Source organism: Rutilus rutilus (genome assembly GCF_951802725.1).
Source record: "Rutilus rutilus genome assembly, chromosome: 7".
Lineage (NCBI taxonomy): Eukaryota > Metazoa > Chordata > Actinopteri > Cypriniformes > Leuciscidae > Rutilus > Rutilus rutilus.
The window spans coordinates 22,521,550-22,537,045 of record NC_140221.1 but is presented as its reverse complement, the minus strand read 5'-3'; the positions used below and the strand labels follow the sequence as shown (position 1 = coordinate 22,537,045).

Below are 15,496 nucleotides of genomic sequence, written 5' to 3'. Positions count from 1 at the left end.
ATGATTTTTGAAGGATCATGTGACACTCAAGACTGGAGTAATGCTGAAAATTCAGATTTGTCATCACAGAAATAAATTGTAAAAAGTAATTTAAAACTGTAATGATGTTTCACAATACAACAGTTTTGTTTTTTTATCAAATAAATACTGCTTTGGTGAGCATAAGAGACTCTTACCGACACCAAACTTCTTAACCGTTGTGTAGCTTGTTAAAAGTTAAAATCAGCCTTGGGATGTAAGATAATTGAATAAATGCTAGAAATCACAGAAACTGACACACTAGATTAATATAGATCTTTGTCAAATTTGACCAAGGATTCTCCATTATATGGGGTATATAAGGCTATATGGATATATTATTCAGACTTAAACTCTCAGGCTTCAGACAGGGAGTCAACTTTTTTTTTTTTAAGTGTGACTGAAACCCATTTGCTTTTTGTAGTCTAAACAGAATGTTTAACAACAAACAAAACAATAAAATAAATAAATTACAAACTACATTCGGTTTTGGTTTGAAATTCAAATTAAATCAGATTTTTGGAAATGAGTTTCAGTTTGAATGGTAAAATCGAATTTCAGGTTTAGCATGGAAAGTGAACAGACACTAGGGCTTAATTCAGAGATTACTGCACAAATTCTATGTACATATATATATATATGCTAGAAATATAAATATATAGCATTCTCTAGCATGCCAAATAGAGGTCATTGGCGTACTCAAGCATACAAACCAGTAGATCATTTGGCAAGAGCTGCATTCATAATGCACAGTAGTGCCTATATCTGTCTGAATACACTCGTCTCTTACTTTATTCCCCCCAATCTGGGGATTGTGCAAATGCCTATGTCATTTACTATGGCAACCGATGCACTGGGTAATGAATGAACAAACTGATCTGATTTTGTCATCTTCTAAATGACAGTACAATAAATCAATCTAAAAAACTGTGTGCAGTGTGAACACTTCTGAGGCAAACAACTGCTTTTATTCCTATACGACCCAGTGGTACCGAGAACGACAAATTATGCTTATGCAGTATTTATGAGTCACCTGCTGAGGGACGCAGCAAGAAAATGCATGTGAAATTCCAATTAAATTTTCTCCTCACCAGGAGGGTTGAAAATGACAATACACTCCAGTAATTTCTCCATTTCTGTCTCCAGAGATGCAAGACTGATGTGCCCATTTTGATCCAGAGAGGTCAGGAACTGCACCATTAGATGAAGGAAGGCTTGGCACTTTAAAGTCATGTCCTAACAGACACAAAACACACAGCAGCAGCACATCATGATGCTGTTAAGATGTAGTTATACGTTTCACTAATGTACAGTGTGCAAACATGGATTTGACAATAATGCGTCGTCTAACCTTATGATGTAACACTTGTGTGGATGGCCCAAATCCAGCAGCCATTCTAAGCAATCTGATTACTTGCTGTGAAGAAGTGTCATTACTGAGAACAAGGGATGCTGGGTAATGTGTGCTAACATAGCGCATAACATTTTGATAAGAAGGAAAATCCACTAGGTGCCAAGGCAGAGAAACTGATTGGTCCAGTAGAGTGACTACAGAAGACTCCTGTAGAAGTAAACCACAATAGATTAACCACTAATAGGCACTGTTGAAGATGATTAGGGTAAACAGGTGACCACTCACAGGTTTGCTGAGATCCTCTTTGGCCAGAAACACCATCAGGTAGAGGACAGAGACCACCATCGTCTGAGCTGAGGGGTTCAGCTGGGGGCTGAGAGAGTCACTCAATACACTGACCCAGTTCACATCACACAGCAGCTCTCCCATAAACAGGAAACAACTCTTTGGACTTCCCCGCTCCACCTGAACATCATCAAATTAAATTATTGACAATGATCTATTAAAGTATCTAGTTTGAATGAGTGAGCCTGTTTAAACCTTAGAAGGTTTAAACCCACCCATCTTCACCAAATTATTTGTCAAACTACCTCAATTACCAAATGTATATAGACTACCGTTCAGAAGTTTGGGGTCAGTATGATTTTTTTTTTTAAAGAAAGAAATTAATACTTTTCAGCAAAAATGCATTAAATTGATTAACAGGGACTGTAAATACTTTCATAATGTTATAAAAGATTCCCATTTAAAAAAAATGCTGTTCTTTTGAACTTTCAGCAGCATAGCTGTTTTTTTTTAATAATGATAAATAAGAAATGTTTCTTGAGCAGCAAATCATCATATTAGAATGATTTCTGAAGGAAAATTCTGCTTTGTCATAACAAGAATAAGATACATTTTAAAATGTATTAAAACAGAAAATGCTATTTTAAAATATAATAATATTTCACAATATTACTTCTTTTTTTTTATCAAGTACATGTAACCTTGGTGAGCAAAAGAGACTTATGACATAAGAGACTCCAAATGTCTGAATGGTAGTGTGTATAGGTCTAGATAGTTTTAAAACATCACACAACACTTCTCAAAATTCTAGAGACCCTCAACCAAGCTCAAGTAATACATGAGATTTTAAAGTCTCTCACATTGAAAAACTGGTTCATTAGCGTCTGATCTGGATGCAGGTCCTTCCATGGCAAACGGCTGTACTCAGTGTGGTAGGTGTACAGCAGGTACTCTGGCATCTTGGGAGATGTGCAGGTCTCACAGTAATGCATGAGATGAAGCCACAGAGCTCCTCTTTGTCCTGGCAACAAGCGATCTGTAACAAAAACATGGATTTAAAAATGAATTCTGATCACGTGAAATTTCAACTGAACATGTATTTGAACGGTAAAAAATATATAATTGAGCAGAAAAAAAGCTGAATGAATCATGACTTGTGTGTTTTTCTGTTCTCTGAGGATGTTTACCTTTGAATTTCTCATGTAAAGTCTCCACCAAGCAGCCATATAAGCTCACTAAGCTCGTTGCAGCTGCGGCATCAGATTCAAGCCATGGAGAACAGCGGGGATGACTGTGACATACACAAGAGAGTTGTTACTCATCACTTCTGTCATCAGTGTTATTATAACCAAACCACTGAGCCACATCAAAGCATACCTAGTGCTGTCAGTTTCAAGGACCAGAATCCATGGTTTAAAGAGTTTGGCCATTTTTGCATGCAGGTTCTCAAAAGCTACATTAAGGAGAAAAGGATATAATATTAGAAAAAAATTATTGTACAAATAGTTACTATGCACATCATGCATTTTATTTCTGCATTTATTTGATCAAAGTATCAGTAAAACAATAATAGTTTGAAATATCATTACAATTTAAAAGAACGGTTTTCTATTTTAATATATTTTAAAAATTTAATTTATTCCTGTCATGGAAAAGCGGAATTTTCAGCATCATTAACTTCAGTCTTCAGTGTCACATGATCCTTCAGAAATCATTCTAATATAAAAACATTTCTTATTATTTTTAATCAATGTTGAAAACAGTTGTGCTGATATTATTTTTGTGGCAACAAGTGATACTTTTCTTTTTAGAATTCTTTGATGAATAGAAAGTTCAAAAGAACTTCATTTATTTGAAATAGAAATCTTTTATTACATTATAAACGTCTTTGCTGTTACTTTTGATCAATTTAATATGTCCTTGATGAATAAAAGTATTAATTAAATTTGTAAAAAATATTACGGAGCCCAACATTTTGAACAATAGTGTATTTCTATATCTATATAGTTGTAAATATATAGTTGCAAAGCATAACAAATAAATAAAAATGTGTACCTTTGACCAGTCTTGGACTTCCTACTGGTTCTTTGCTGCAATTGTTTAATTCCAGATAAATTACGTAGGTAATCAGATCTTCAAAAAACACCTTGACTTCCTCAATGTACGGCCCCCATTTTGAGAGAAGACCAAAGCTCCTGAAGTCTGCATTAGACAGACGGAGCTTCAGGAAGAACTTTGAGAGCCATTCGATTGTTTCATCCACCTAAAAAAAACATTATATTATTGTAATGCTCTGCTTCAGTTTGAAGTATTTAACACAAATAGCGTTCCAGTTAAAATATGTTTTGTATATGCCAAAGAAATAATTTACAATAAGAGTGTTTTGTGTTACCTGTTGAGGAGAAAGAAGGATGGAACGGGGTTTGTCTGTCTTCATTTTAGGATGAGGAGAACAGCCCAGCACTCTCAGTGACGTTCTCCAACAGTCTGGACTGAGAAGCTGCTCAGAAGAGCCTGCAGGAAAATGAACCATGTCAATTTTTCCAATTTAAAGTACATTTTCAATTATAGCACACTCTTCATATGTAATCTTTGACGTTTACATTGAATGTTTATGAATTATGAAAAGAAACATCATGGTAAACTACTAAAACAAGGTGAAAGTAGGACACTTAGTCACAAGAAAAACCACTATGACAGAAATCCATAGATAATCAAATCTACAAATGCAGGTCTGGACTGATATATACTTACGGTGATGATACACAGGGCAACTTTTTGAGCAATGCTGCTGGGCAATCTTGCCAAGCGATTGTTGCTTGGGCACTTTCCTATTGAAAATGGGCAATCAATTTCTATCTGGATAATTTAGATCGGTCGTGGGCAAGTTGACGGCAACATTGCCTAGTAGCAACATTGCTCAAAAAGTTGCCCAGTATATCATCACCTTTAGTCTGCATACATATACATATGATTTAGCAAATAATAATATTTTTTTTTTACTACTACGCAGCATAATGTCTAATGCAAATACAATCGCAAAAATTCATGATTGTGACCTGAAAATCTGAGGTTTGCAAGTATATTAAAATAAAATAACTGTTTGTCTGAAGTGATTAAATGAGAGAATACAGCATAGACCCCAACCAAATCCAAAAAACTAATTTGTCTAGGTCAAAGAAAGGGAAAGTCATACTCTGCATGAGCAGACGAAGAAAGTCACTGTAGTGGTCTGGAAACTGGTAAAGCAGCAGTTCAGTCCAGTGCTTGCAGAAGATGTTGAAGGGCATGAGGACTTCTGCCTCAGGTTCCACCCCACAGGTGCACAGAGCCTGATGGATGATTGCCATCAGCCGGCTACGCTCAGAGAACAGAGGCTGCGTCGCCGACAGCCACTGAGTCAAGTCAAACTAGAAGCACAGAACAGATTATTATATGCAAACATGAGCTGCACATTCAAGAGCAAAAATAGAGCAATCGAAGTCTCAGAGGGCCACAGGAAGGATCCAGCATGAATCTTATACTTAATAATTAAATGAGACTGTTTTGATGCACCCGCTATCTCTGCACAAAAACGGGAATAGTTTGGGAATATGCTAACGAAATCCTGTTAAAGGATATGACAGCACTACTTCACATAATTCTCTGTAAGAAAAAATTGTTTTTTTTTGTTTTTTTTTTACAGATTCTTTGTATCACATAATAGTTTCAAATGCAACTTGTCTGACAAACACTGAAAGCATTATTCAATGAAGGCGAATTACTTTTGTGAGGAGCATGAATATGACATCACCGCTGTCTATGTGAAGGGTGTTGACCACTTCCTCGTACAGAGAGACCAGCTCTGCAGGGGAGGCGTTTGGGGTGAAGTACGGTGAGAGCAGGTTACATAGGTGTCTGTTGAGCAGGATGGTCTTCAGCATGTGTTTACATTCTGATCGGACGTCCCGGATGAAAACCTATAGTCAAAGACAAGCATTATATAGTCTGTATTACATAAAATAGGTAAGACAGAGCTGTAAACTTTGAGAAACTTTGAGAAGTGATTCACGTGAAAAAAAGAGAGAGAAAAAGTACATTCAAATGAAACATAATTTGAGAAAACATCCTCAAGTTTTGAAATTAAGGCTGAAATAATGTAACAAAGTTCTCCTGAAACCGATACCTGACCCAGGATCTCAATACAGGACGTGAAGAACTGGCGAGTGGGTGGATGTCTCTGTGTGTCCTCACAAACAAAGGACACTATCTGGTAGAATGCAGCGATGCCCACTTTCAGTATGCCAGGGGATGTATTTAGTTTGTAAACATTAACCAAAGCCCTAAACAAGAAAACATGATGTTTACATTTAGTGACACAAATTTAGAAAGTGTAGAAAATGAGTTGAGTGGCTACTGACGTGATGAAGTTCTCGGTGTGCACGGCCGCCTCAGCCAGACTTTGAGGAGGAGCTTTGATTCCATCAGCCTGTAGCTGTTTAATATCACTCTTCAGGCACTGGATCTGATTCTGCACTGGATCCAGTTTGTGCATTGTTGAGTACTGCGACAAACAATGAAAGGGAGAGAAAGCTCATGAAAATGTAGGATTTTTGGGCAGTTGCCAAAATTGTTTTTAATATTAATACGGAGAGAAGACAAGATTATTTAGGGAGATATAAGAGGAATGGATTTGGACACGGGCTGGATTTGAACATCCCAGTTTACAGTGGGTCTGGAACATGCTTGTGCAAACTGCAAGGGCATGGCTGCAACAGGTGGATATTACATTTGTTTATATATTACTATAAATTTATTTTGAAACTTTCAGTTTTCATTTTAGTTTTATTAATTATGTGCTTTTAAGTGATGTGCTTTTGTGAATTTTATTACTTTTTGTTTTTTTAGATATTTTTTTTAAAATAACAACATATACATACATACATATATATATATATATATATATATATATATGAAGAGTTCAGATGCAAAAGCCTCTAAGTGCCATCTGAAATTTTCTTCTAGAATGATAATTTTTATCAAGCTCGTATATTTAAGTTCAATAATTTCACTTAAATGGCAATGAAAATTACCTATTAATTGTCATTTAAGTGAAATTACTGAGCTTAAATATACAAGCTTTACAAAAATTATCATTCTAGAAGAAAATTTCAGATGGCACTTAGAGGCTTTTGCATCTGAACTCTTCATATATATATATATATACTTAAATAAATAAAAAAGTCATCAAAGACCCGCTCCATCCTATTGGTGTGGATGTATGCGGATGTGGTGTGGATTGGCGTGGTGCGGAGTTTTCAGTTACCATTGCCACTGTAGAATTGAAGTCAGTCATGATTAATTAATTACACAATCAAAAGTGTCCAATAATATGGGGGTTACCACAATAAAGTGTTCAGTGGGTCATGTGATTTCAACATGGCACACAGTTGAGTGCGCAAGCCTTTCAAAGTATGCTCCTGTGGCCGTGAGCAAGTGGATTTTGTTTTTGAGCGGTCAAGTAACTCGCACATGCGCTGTTGTACGCGCACCATCCGCGCAGTCACAAAAATTGGGTTGCATGAAGATGGGGTGTGCGGACGTCCTGATGACAAAAATTATGTCATGCGAACGGTGCACGGACGTGGACAGCCGAAGTATACTATGGGCTTCAGTTGTGTTTTGTGTTGGACCTGAACTCTGCATGAAGTTAGATCTCCAAGAACAGGATTAGGCACCCCTGCCATAAAAAATATGACTGCTCCTGTCATATGAATACCCCTGCTCCTTAATATGACTCAATTTATCATCTCATGTGATTGTACATTATTTTAAATATAGTTTCAAATGTACTAATTTCTTTATATGTAAACTTTTAACGAGGTAAAAAAGTATACCTTACGAAGTACAGAAATAACAGATATATGTGTTCACCTTAACAGTGACATGTGCGGGTCCCTGGCAGGGCTGTCCACCTTTGCCACGGCACTCTAACTGCATTGAGAGCTGGTCTTCTCGGTTTATGTAGAGCTGAGGCAACACCTCCAACAGTTCATTGTCTAGAGCGACCTGCTGCGTCTCTCGGACCGTTGCCAACCTGAGAAGAGGACACAGTCATGATTTACAACATAATTCAGCAATACAGCTTTTCATTGAGTAATTTGAGCGGCTCCAGGTATTAATCACTGGAGACTTAATCTTTAGTGTATCTTAAGTGAGTTTTGACATTATCGACCAATAAATCCTTCAAAACGACTAAGTGCTCATGTAATGAGTCTTACTTGGCTTGATGTTGGAGCTTAGCAAGGTCTTCCTGAATTAAGGCAGTTGAAATTTTCTCATCAGACAGACTCTCAGTGGGAATGTCAGGCACTGGAGCTTTCATAGGCATGAGCAAAGGCGCCCCCTGGGGGGCAACATGCTTTCTCAGGTGAGTGAGAATGCGTTCCCTTGCTGCAAAAGAATAGTTAAGGAATATATTATTTATTGAAAAAGGTACAAAATGCTGTTCAATTAATCAGCAAACTGTGACCTAAGCTCTACATATCCAACAGCAAAAAATACATGTTAACATCTTTTTATTATACAAAACTATAACTTGAATATGTTGAAAAAGGGCTTGTTGTGAGATAAATGCAGCCCCTGACTCTTGCTTTTTTTAATTTAAATAAGCCTGATGCAAACAACTGTAGCATTCCCTCATATTTTGACTTATAAAGTAGAGAGTCCAGATATCAGAATATGGTTATTAGTGGAAAGTGGGCTCAGTACCAGCCAGAGGATTGATGAAGTCAATAAAGCTGGAGGAGTTGGTGTTCTGGGAAAGTGCGGGTTCACTCTTGACTTTTGACCACAGACTGAGCACTTCCTGCAGCTCATGCTGGACTCGCTCAATGTCCACATGCTCCATCCACACCTCCTTAAAGATGAATTGACACAGACCTGGCTTCAATTTAGTTTTCATAATGTTTTGTGTCCATTCAGTTTTTGCCGTATATTTGATCAAATAAATGCATTTTTGGTAAGCATAAGAGACTTCTTTCAAAAACATTACAAAAATCTTATCAATGTAGATTTGTTAAATATACAGCTTGATATTTTATATTTAAATTGGAAGGGATTGGTTTAAATGAAAATTGTATTCAAAATAATCTACTAAATCCGTTTGATGGTTCACAATCCTCTTAAAGACCAAAACAGAGGTTTGAACAAATCCTCACCTGCTGGCGCTGCATGATTTTGGCTAGGCGATGGGTATCATACTGCTTTGGCAAAGAGGGCAAGAAAATTTCCTGCTTCTGAAGGTTTTCATCATCCAACCACAAAGCGAACACAGTGAAGAGCCTGAACAATAAGAGTTTGACATTTAAAAAAAAAAAAAATTGTAATATATATATCTTTATATTGTAACTTGACATAAATGAAAACCATAGCAGGACTCACAGCTTGGAAACAATATCAAGTTTCTTTCTGATGTCAGAATCACTCAATCACACACTCAATAGGACATTCAACTCAACAATAAACAGAATAATAGATGTTGAGAGAATAAAACACTGGACATTACCGCACGAGCTCAGTGTGCAGCTCAGGAGAGGTCATGTACTGGGTGATGGGCGTCCCGGGGGTGAGCAAACCATCACTGGATTCACCTTTCAAAGTGGGCACTTTCAGAGCCTTGCTAGCAGCATGGTGGAAGTCAGACACCTCAACCAGCCGCTGTCTGAGGCTCTTCAGCAAGGAGAGATGGGCCGCACTGTGGAAATAACGCCTCCCAATACAACCTTTCACCTCCAGCCTGATGGTGCCAAATAAAACAACAGAGACAAGGGTTCAGAAATACCCATAATCATACAAACTGTACCACATATGCAGTTCACAACTCACAAATATTATACATTATCTTAAGTAATGTAAAAAGTATACAGTCATCTGGTCATTACTGCAAATTAAAACCCCAAGTGGGTCACAGTATTATAAAAGTAATAAATGCATAAATTTCATTATGTTAAAGGAAAAAGACTTTGAATTGTATTTCAGAGAGCCATGTAATAAAATTGACATTTTCCAGGTACAAAATAATCTTATATTGACAAACACAGGAAGTGAAATGCATCTGTGACATAATAGACAAAAGAGAGTTATGTTAGTGAAAATACTTCATGAGAACATTAATCTCATGAGTCAGAAGGAAAGAGGAACAGTGTGAACAGTTTCAGTTGAATACAGCATGTACTTTGAATCCAACATGCATTATGTAACAACTAGACTTAAGTGAACTGAAATAGCATGGTGATATGTAAAGTTTGGAAGTCTTTACTTTAAGGAGCCAGATAATTTAAAACTTAGCAAAACAATAGGTACTAAATAACAGTTATCTAAAAAGGATAGAAAGTGTCCATGTTTAACGTACCCAAACTCTGGTCCAGGTTGACGGAGGTAAAGTTGGAAGAATTTCTGCCACACTAAAGGCAGGAGTGGATGATCTGCAGGGGTAGCTAAAGCTTGTTGAGCCCAGCGATAGATCATCAACCTCTGCAGGGACGGGACGACCTGTAACTTGAGGCGCACCTGGGCTTTCTGACAAAACGAAAACAAATGGGCTAATAAAATGTATGTTTATTGCATTAATGTATAAAAACGTTTACAGGGATCTCAAACCAATTAACCGATGAATATCTATTATCTTTCCAGTCATTAATGATTAATGGATACTTTTTTTTACTCTTTGAAATTACTTATTTAATAATGTCACCAATAAGATCCTCAATGTAATATCAATAAGTAGGGAAACAAGGGATATGAGTTTGGGGAGTTTCCTCGCATCAAATTTTTTCCATCACCATGTCTCCTTAGGGGCTTCGTAACAAAAGGAATGATGTTTCAAGTTGGCAAGTTTTACTCTAATTATTTTAAAGGTTTCCTATTATGCCGTTTTATGAAGTCTTGATTTTGTTTTTGGGGTGTATTAAGAATATGTTTTCATCCTTAATTGTTAAAAAAACGCATTATTTCTCACATATTTTACATTATTATAGCGCCTCTCTCCCCAGTCTGGCTCGAACACGCCGATTTCGATGAAGCCCCTTCTTCCGAAATATGAAATGTGTTGTGATTGGCAGTGATTACAAATCGTTTTTGCTATGTCTCACCCCTCCATAACTGCAAGCTCTACTCTAGTGTAAATACTGAGGATGGCGTCAATTTCAAACCACTTCGAGCATGATTCAGACCCTGACAATGTTAGCGAACAAGAGGACCACGCAGAACAGATTTCATGCACAGATTTCACAGCATGTTTCAGAGTGGTGTGTTTTTTGTCATTTTCTTATACATTATAGATACGATGTTATGCACCATTTAATCGTGATATTTGTCGGAGATCTAAGGTAATACAAACAGTAATCGATCACAAATCTACGGTTAATTTTCCTAAAGAGTGGTGAACCGTCTTACAAAAGTGAGAGCTTACAAAAGAAACAGAAACAGAAAGCTGTTCTCCATAAAATGTGCAGCGCACAGATAAACGTTGGGGTTATAATGTTCTGAAAAAGTGTCACTCTTCATCTCTAGCGCAGCTCAGCCAGGCCTCGTCCCCTTTTTTGCGTATTCCGTGGGCACAAGTTAACCCACGAGTAACATTGTGACTTCATAAAAAGATCTGGAAAAATCGTGTCGTAGTCCAAACGAGCCGTTCATTGTTAGTTCTTGAAAAGTGAATTGTGTTAAATATCTCCCTTTAGAGTGGACTTTGAGCTTTGTAACCTTGCAGATTTTTTTTGCTCAAACAGCAACATTACACACTAACTAAAGTTGAAAATGTGGAAAAGCATAATAGGACCCCTTTAAACAATTTTCACATTCCCTGATCATTTCAGGTGTGCTCAAAAACACTCTTTGATGTGACTGCACATGTAAATTGTACTGAAGAGGAGAAGGTTGGAGCAGAACGAAAGTGTACCTTCAGAGCCTGATCTGGTGTGCAAGCAGAGTTTGAGAGGAGCTCATGCTCCACAAAACGTCGCAGCTGAGAATCTTCCTCGAACATTGTCTCCATGTTTAGCACCAACCAAGCAAACCACACCTTGAGACAAAATAAAAACACAGAGAGGGACATGATGAATAAGGGTGCATTCAAACTTGGTTAAATTTCCTGGTCCAAACCAGAGTTCGATTGCTCCCCCCTCCCCTCGCCGGACTGTATTCACATTATATAATTTGGGTCTGAACAGAGGTGCGTTTGAGTCATCAAAGCAGCAGCTGTTCACACCTGTTGCTTACTAACAATAACGCAGAGGGTGGCAAAATGCATAGCGATTTAGATTCAGCGATTTAGTATGATTGCATTCATATCAGGAGCGACCCAGTACCAGAGTTCACATGAACCGTACCCCAGACTTCCCTTTTTAAGCAGACTCAGGTATGGTTCGCAGGTGCGCACCAGAGTTCGGAAAATCGACGTCAATCGAACCCGGGTGCACACCAAAAGCGCTATTGTGAAAGCACCCAAAGAGTAATTAGATCAAGATGTGCCGTATAAGTAATAGCCTGCACATACCTCTCCTGTGAGAGAATTGCCCTCAATGAAGGATGGAGTAACATTTCCTGCCACTATCCAGCCCATTAGAGATGAGAGCAAACCTTTGTCTCCATGATAACCTAATGCACTCTAAAAGGGAAATCCAAAAACAAAACACCATAAAAAACCATTTGTCAATCATTTGCTTTAATTCACCCATCTGTTAGAAGAAGGCTGTTTAAACATCAGCCAAGAATGAAAAACCTTGTGTTGTTGGTAGAGAAGTTTCTGGAGACATTCCTCTTGTTGGTGAAGAAATGCAGCACGGCACAGGTGGTCCAGAAGGTAGAGAACAGCTCTGTCTCGATGCCAGAGGTTCTGTTCGGTCAAAACCTGAACCCAGAACTCAAGAACAGCTACTGCACCAACACGCCCGGGCTTGGAGCTCTCCAGAATATGAGCCTGCAGGACAATAAGATCTTCTCATGATCCATAAAGATTTTTAAGGTTTTGTTTTTAAACTGTTAATTATTTTTATGTATACACTACTGTTCTAAAGTTTGGTGTCGGTATTATTATTTTTTTTTTAAATGCTGTTCTTTTGAAATTTCTATTCATCAAAGAATCAAATCAGCATATTAGAATGATTTCTGAAGGATCATGTGACACTGAAGACTGGAGCAATGGCTGCTGAAAAAAAAAATGCAGCTGCCATCGCAGGAATAAATTACATTTTAAAATATATGAAAGGGGTCATCGGATGCAAAATTCACTTTTATATGGTGTTTGCACTAAATGTGTTTTTGCAGTGTGTGGACAACCACCATACAATGAAAAAAACCCATTCACTCCTTTTTGGGTTTTTTTATCCTCAAAAAGCCTAAACACTCTCAATAATCAAGCGTTTAGATTTTCTGAGCAATATGATGTCATATTGCTCATGCTCCGCCCACGATGGCTGACGGATTGTCCTGTATTAGCATATTTCCGCCCTTAGCCATTTGTATTCTGTCCATTAAGGCAGGTTGCCAAAGCAGCACTTTAAAGGTGAACTAAGTAACTTTTTTACCTTAACCGAACAGCTTCGGAGTCATTGGAATAGTTCTATTACTTTTTCCGGGTTGAATGGTAGTCGTCTCTCACCCCCCTATCGCCTGTGAGCGCAAAAACCACCCTTGCAACTTTGAGCCGGCAGGCCGCCGGCCGCAGCGTCAGGAAGTATCGCATGATATCAGGTCTCGCGATGTAACGGATTGCTTTACGGCAAAATAATCTGCTAAAATGCTGTCATTATTGCACTCCCTCACGCTGTTTCGAACCCGAATGAAGAAGACGTTTTAAAGAATGTCCCATCTGCTTTGATGTCGTTGATCTACTAGCCTCTGGTATCTGAGAGTCGCCAACGAGTTTTTCGACAGTGTTGTCAAATATCTATTCCAAGGCTGTGGGGGGAGCTCTATAGAGAAACCTGTGAGCAAAAAGCGAGAATACGGCGAAGAAATTCCCGAAACTGCATAGCCCTGCTTTAATGTCTTGTGTCGACACGCCCCATGAGAGAGGTGGGGTGAGCAGTTGCTCATTATCATTTAAAGAGACATGCACCGAAACAGGTCGCTGTGAACAGAGCTGTTTCTGAGGAGGTAAAAAGGGTGTTGTTTTACACAACCATTGAGGAATTTTAACCAAAGTATGTTACAAACTTTACATGAAGACCCTAAAGAATCATACCAACTTGTGGAAAATGGGCATCCGATGACCCCTTTAAAATTGAAAACAGTTACTTTAAATTCTAATAATATTTCACAATATTTCTAAGCGACTTCTTTCAAAAACATTAAAGAATCTTACCGACATCAAACATTTGAACGGCACTGTATATTTTTCATTAGGGGAGTTGGATTGGGTAATAAAGGAAAAAGAGCAACAAGTGTCCAGTATACATGGATAATCAACACAAAATCCTACCTGGATCACACTGTTGAGGAGTTTTATGTTCTCACATGTAGAGGTGCCAATCAGATGCTGGGCCACCTTCTGTGTGACCTGCTGGGTCACACCCTGAGTCCCACTATCCAGCTGCAAGAAGAGCTGGATACAGCTCAGAAACCTGATTGATATTAGAAGGAAAGCATTGGTTTTCTTACATAACTACAGCATTATTAATTCATTATGCGGTAAAGTAAATAAACAGATTGCCAAAGCTGCAGTAAAGTCTGACAGCAAGTGAAAAATATTTAAGCATAAATGTTCTTAACTGTTCATTCTTGAGCAGATAGAACTGGCAGTGGTAGACCAGAGGAAGGATGTTTTCCAGTATATGCACTACAGCTTTGAGATGACGGGACTGAACCAGAGTCTTCAGCAGAGATATTCCATCACTGCAAAGCTTCTCCAAACTGTCATGAAAAACATTTAAAATTAATTCATGTTACTAGACTTGGATTTTCATCCAGCCTGGAACGTTACTGATGATGAATCAGTCAGTCGATGGTCTCTACATTTCTGTTTGAAACGAGTTGTAATATTCCTTCCAAACCTGTGCCCAATGGTTGTCATGTCAATAGCCAGAAAACAGCCAATAGGGATGCCCGCTTTGACTGCCTTGAAAACAGGGTGCATGATGGGAGAGTCTGTGATCTCAGGCACACTGGGGGCGCTGGAGGAGGGAAGCGGACACCAGGCATCCAGAGGATTTCTTTCATTGGCATGGAGCTTTAGCCTCAGAACCAGGTCCCAGGCCCACTGGTTGAAGGAGGATTCTAGTGTCTGGCCAAGCCGCACCACATTAGCCAGGTAAGACACCTGCAGAAAGTTATCACGCCGCAAATGTGAGCTGGCACTAGGAAGAAAATTATCATTCTTTGAGGGAAATAAAGGGTTATTGAGGGTTAACTATCAACTATAAGTGGCTGATTCAACCTTTGGCTATTATTTCTGCTGATGAATAGAGGTGAACCAGTGCAAACTAGATATTTTACATAGATTGATATGGTCCGCATTAGTCCCCAAAAACAAAGCCATAAAATATACAACAAATTTATTTTTAAAACTGTGGAGGAAGCTAATTAATCTGCAGTAGTCAATGAATGACAATCAGTGTTGATTAATAGGCATGATATGTAGCTACCTTATTTCATAATTCATACCTGTTTGATGCCTTCTGATAATATGCCACCATATGGCTTGTCTGTGAGATATTTTTGATATGCCTCAATCCCCAACAGGGCGACTTCACTGTGCAAAGACGCTGGTAAAATGAGGCAACCATTCTGTGGACAAGACAGAAAGTTGTATTAACACTTTATAAAAAACACAAACTAGCATAGAAACTGGACACATTT

At 38.2% G+C, this 15,496-nt stretch overlaps 1 protein-coding gene across 1 annotated transcript in view; it reads right to left on the bottom strand.

Moving 5' to 3' along the window:
* epg5 (ectopic P-granules autophagy protein 5 homolog (C. elegans)) overlaps nt 1-15,496 on the bottom strand; it is a 95,773-nt gene that overhangs the window by 3,858 nt on the left and 76,419 nt on the right. The window contains exons 16-40 of the mRNA XM_084413374.1: nt 15,302-15,424; nt 14,692-14,957; nt 14,411-14,551; nt 14,121-14,262; nt 12,420-12,617; nt 12,195-12,305; nt 11,598-11,720; nt 10,050-10,216; nt 9,204-9,434; nt 8,857-8,980; nt 8,408-8,555; nt 7,918-8,089; nt 7,571-7,733; nt 6,058-6,200; nt 5,823-5,979; nt 5,422-5,616; nt 4,854-5,067; nt 4,050-4,171; nt 3,713-3,920; nt 3,035-3,110; nt 2,845-2,948; nt 2,518-2,693; nt 1,658-1,837; nt 1,370-1,579; nt 1,110-1,254 (exon numbers count right to left, since the gene is read on the bottom strand). Of these exons, the coding sequence (XP_084269500.1) occupies nt 1,110-1,254; nt 1,370-1,579; nt 1,658-1,837; nt 2,518-2,693; nt 2,845-2,948; nt 3,035-3,110; nt 3,713-3,920; nt 4,050-4,171; nt 4,854-5,067; nt 5,422-5,616; nt 5,823-5,979; nt 6,058-6,200; nt 7,571-7,733; nt 7,918-8,089; nt 8,408-8,555; nt 8,857-8,980; nt 9,204-9,434; nt 10,050-10,216; nt 11,598-11,720; nt 12,195-12,305; nt 12,420-12,617; nt 14,121-14,262; nt 14,411-14,551; nt 14,692-14,957; nt 15,302-15,424 (4,039 nt within the window). The remainder of the gene's footprint in view (nt 1-1,109; nt 1,255-1,369; nt 1,580-1,657; nt 1,838-2,517; nt 2,694-2,844; nt 2,949-3,034; nt 3,111-3,712; nt 3,921-4,049; nt 4,172-4,853; nt 5,068-5,421; nt 5,617-5,822; nt 5,980-6,057; nt 6,201-7,570; nt 7,734-7,917; nt 8,090-8,407; nt 8,556-8,856; nt 8,981-9,203; nt 9,435-10,049; nt 10,217-11,597; nt 11,721-12,194; nt 12,306-12,419; nt 12,618-14,120; nt 14,263-14,410; nt 14,552-14,691; nt 14,958-15,301; nt 15,425-15,496) is intronic.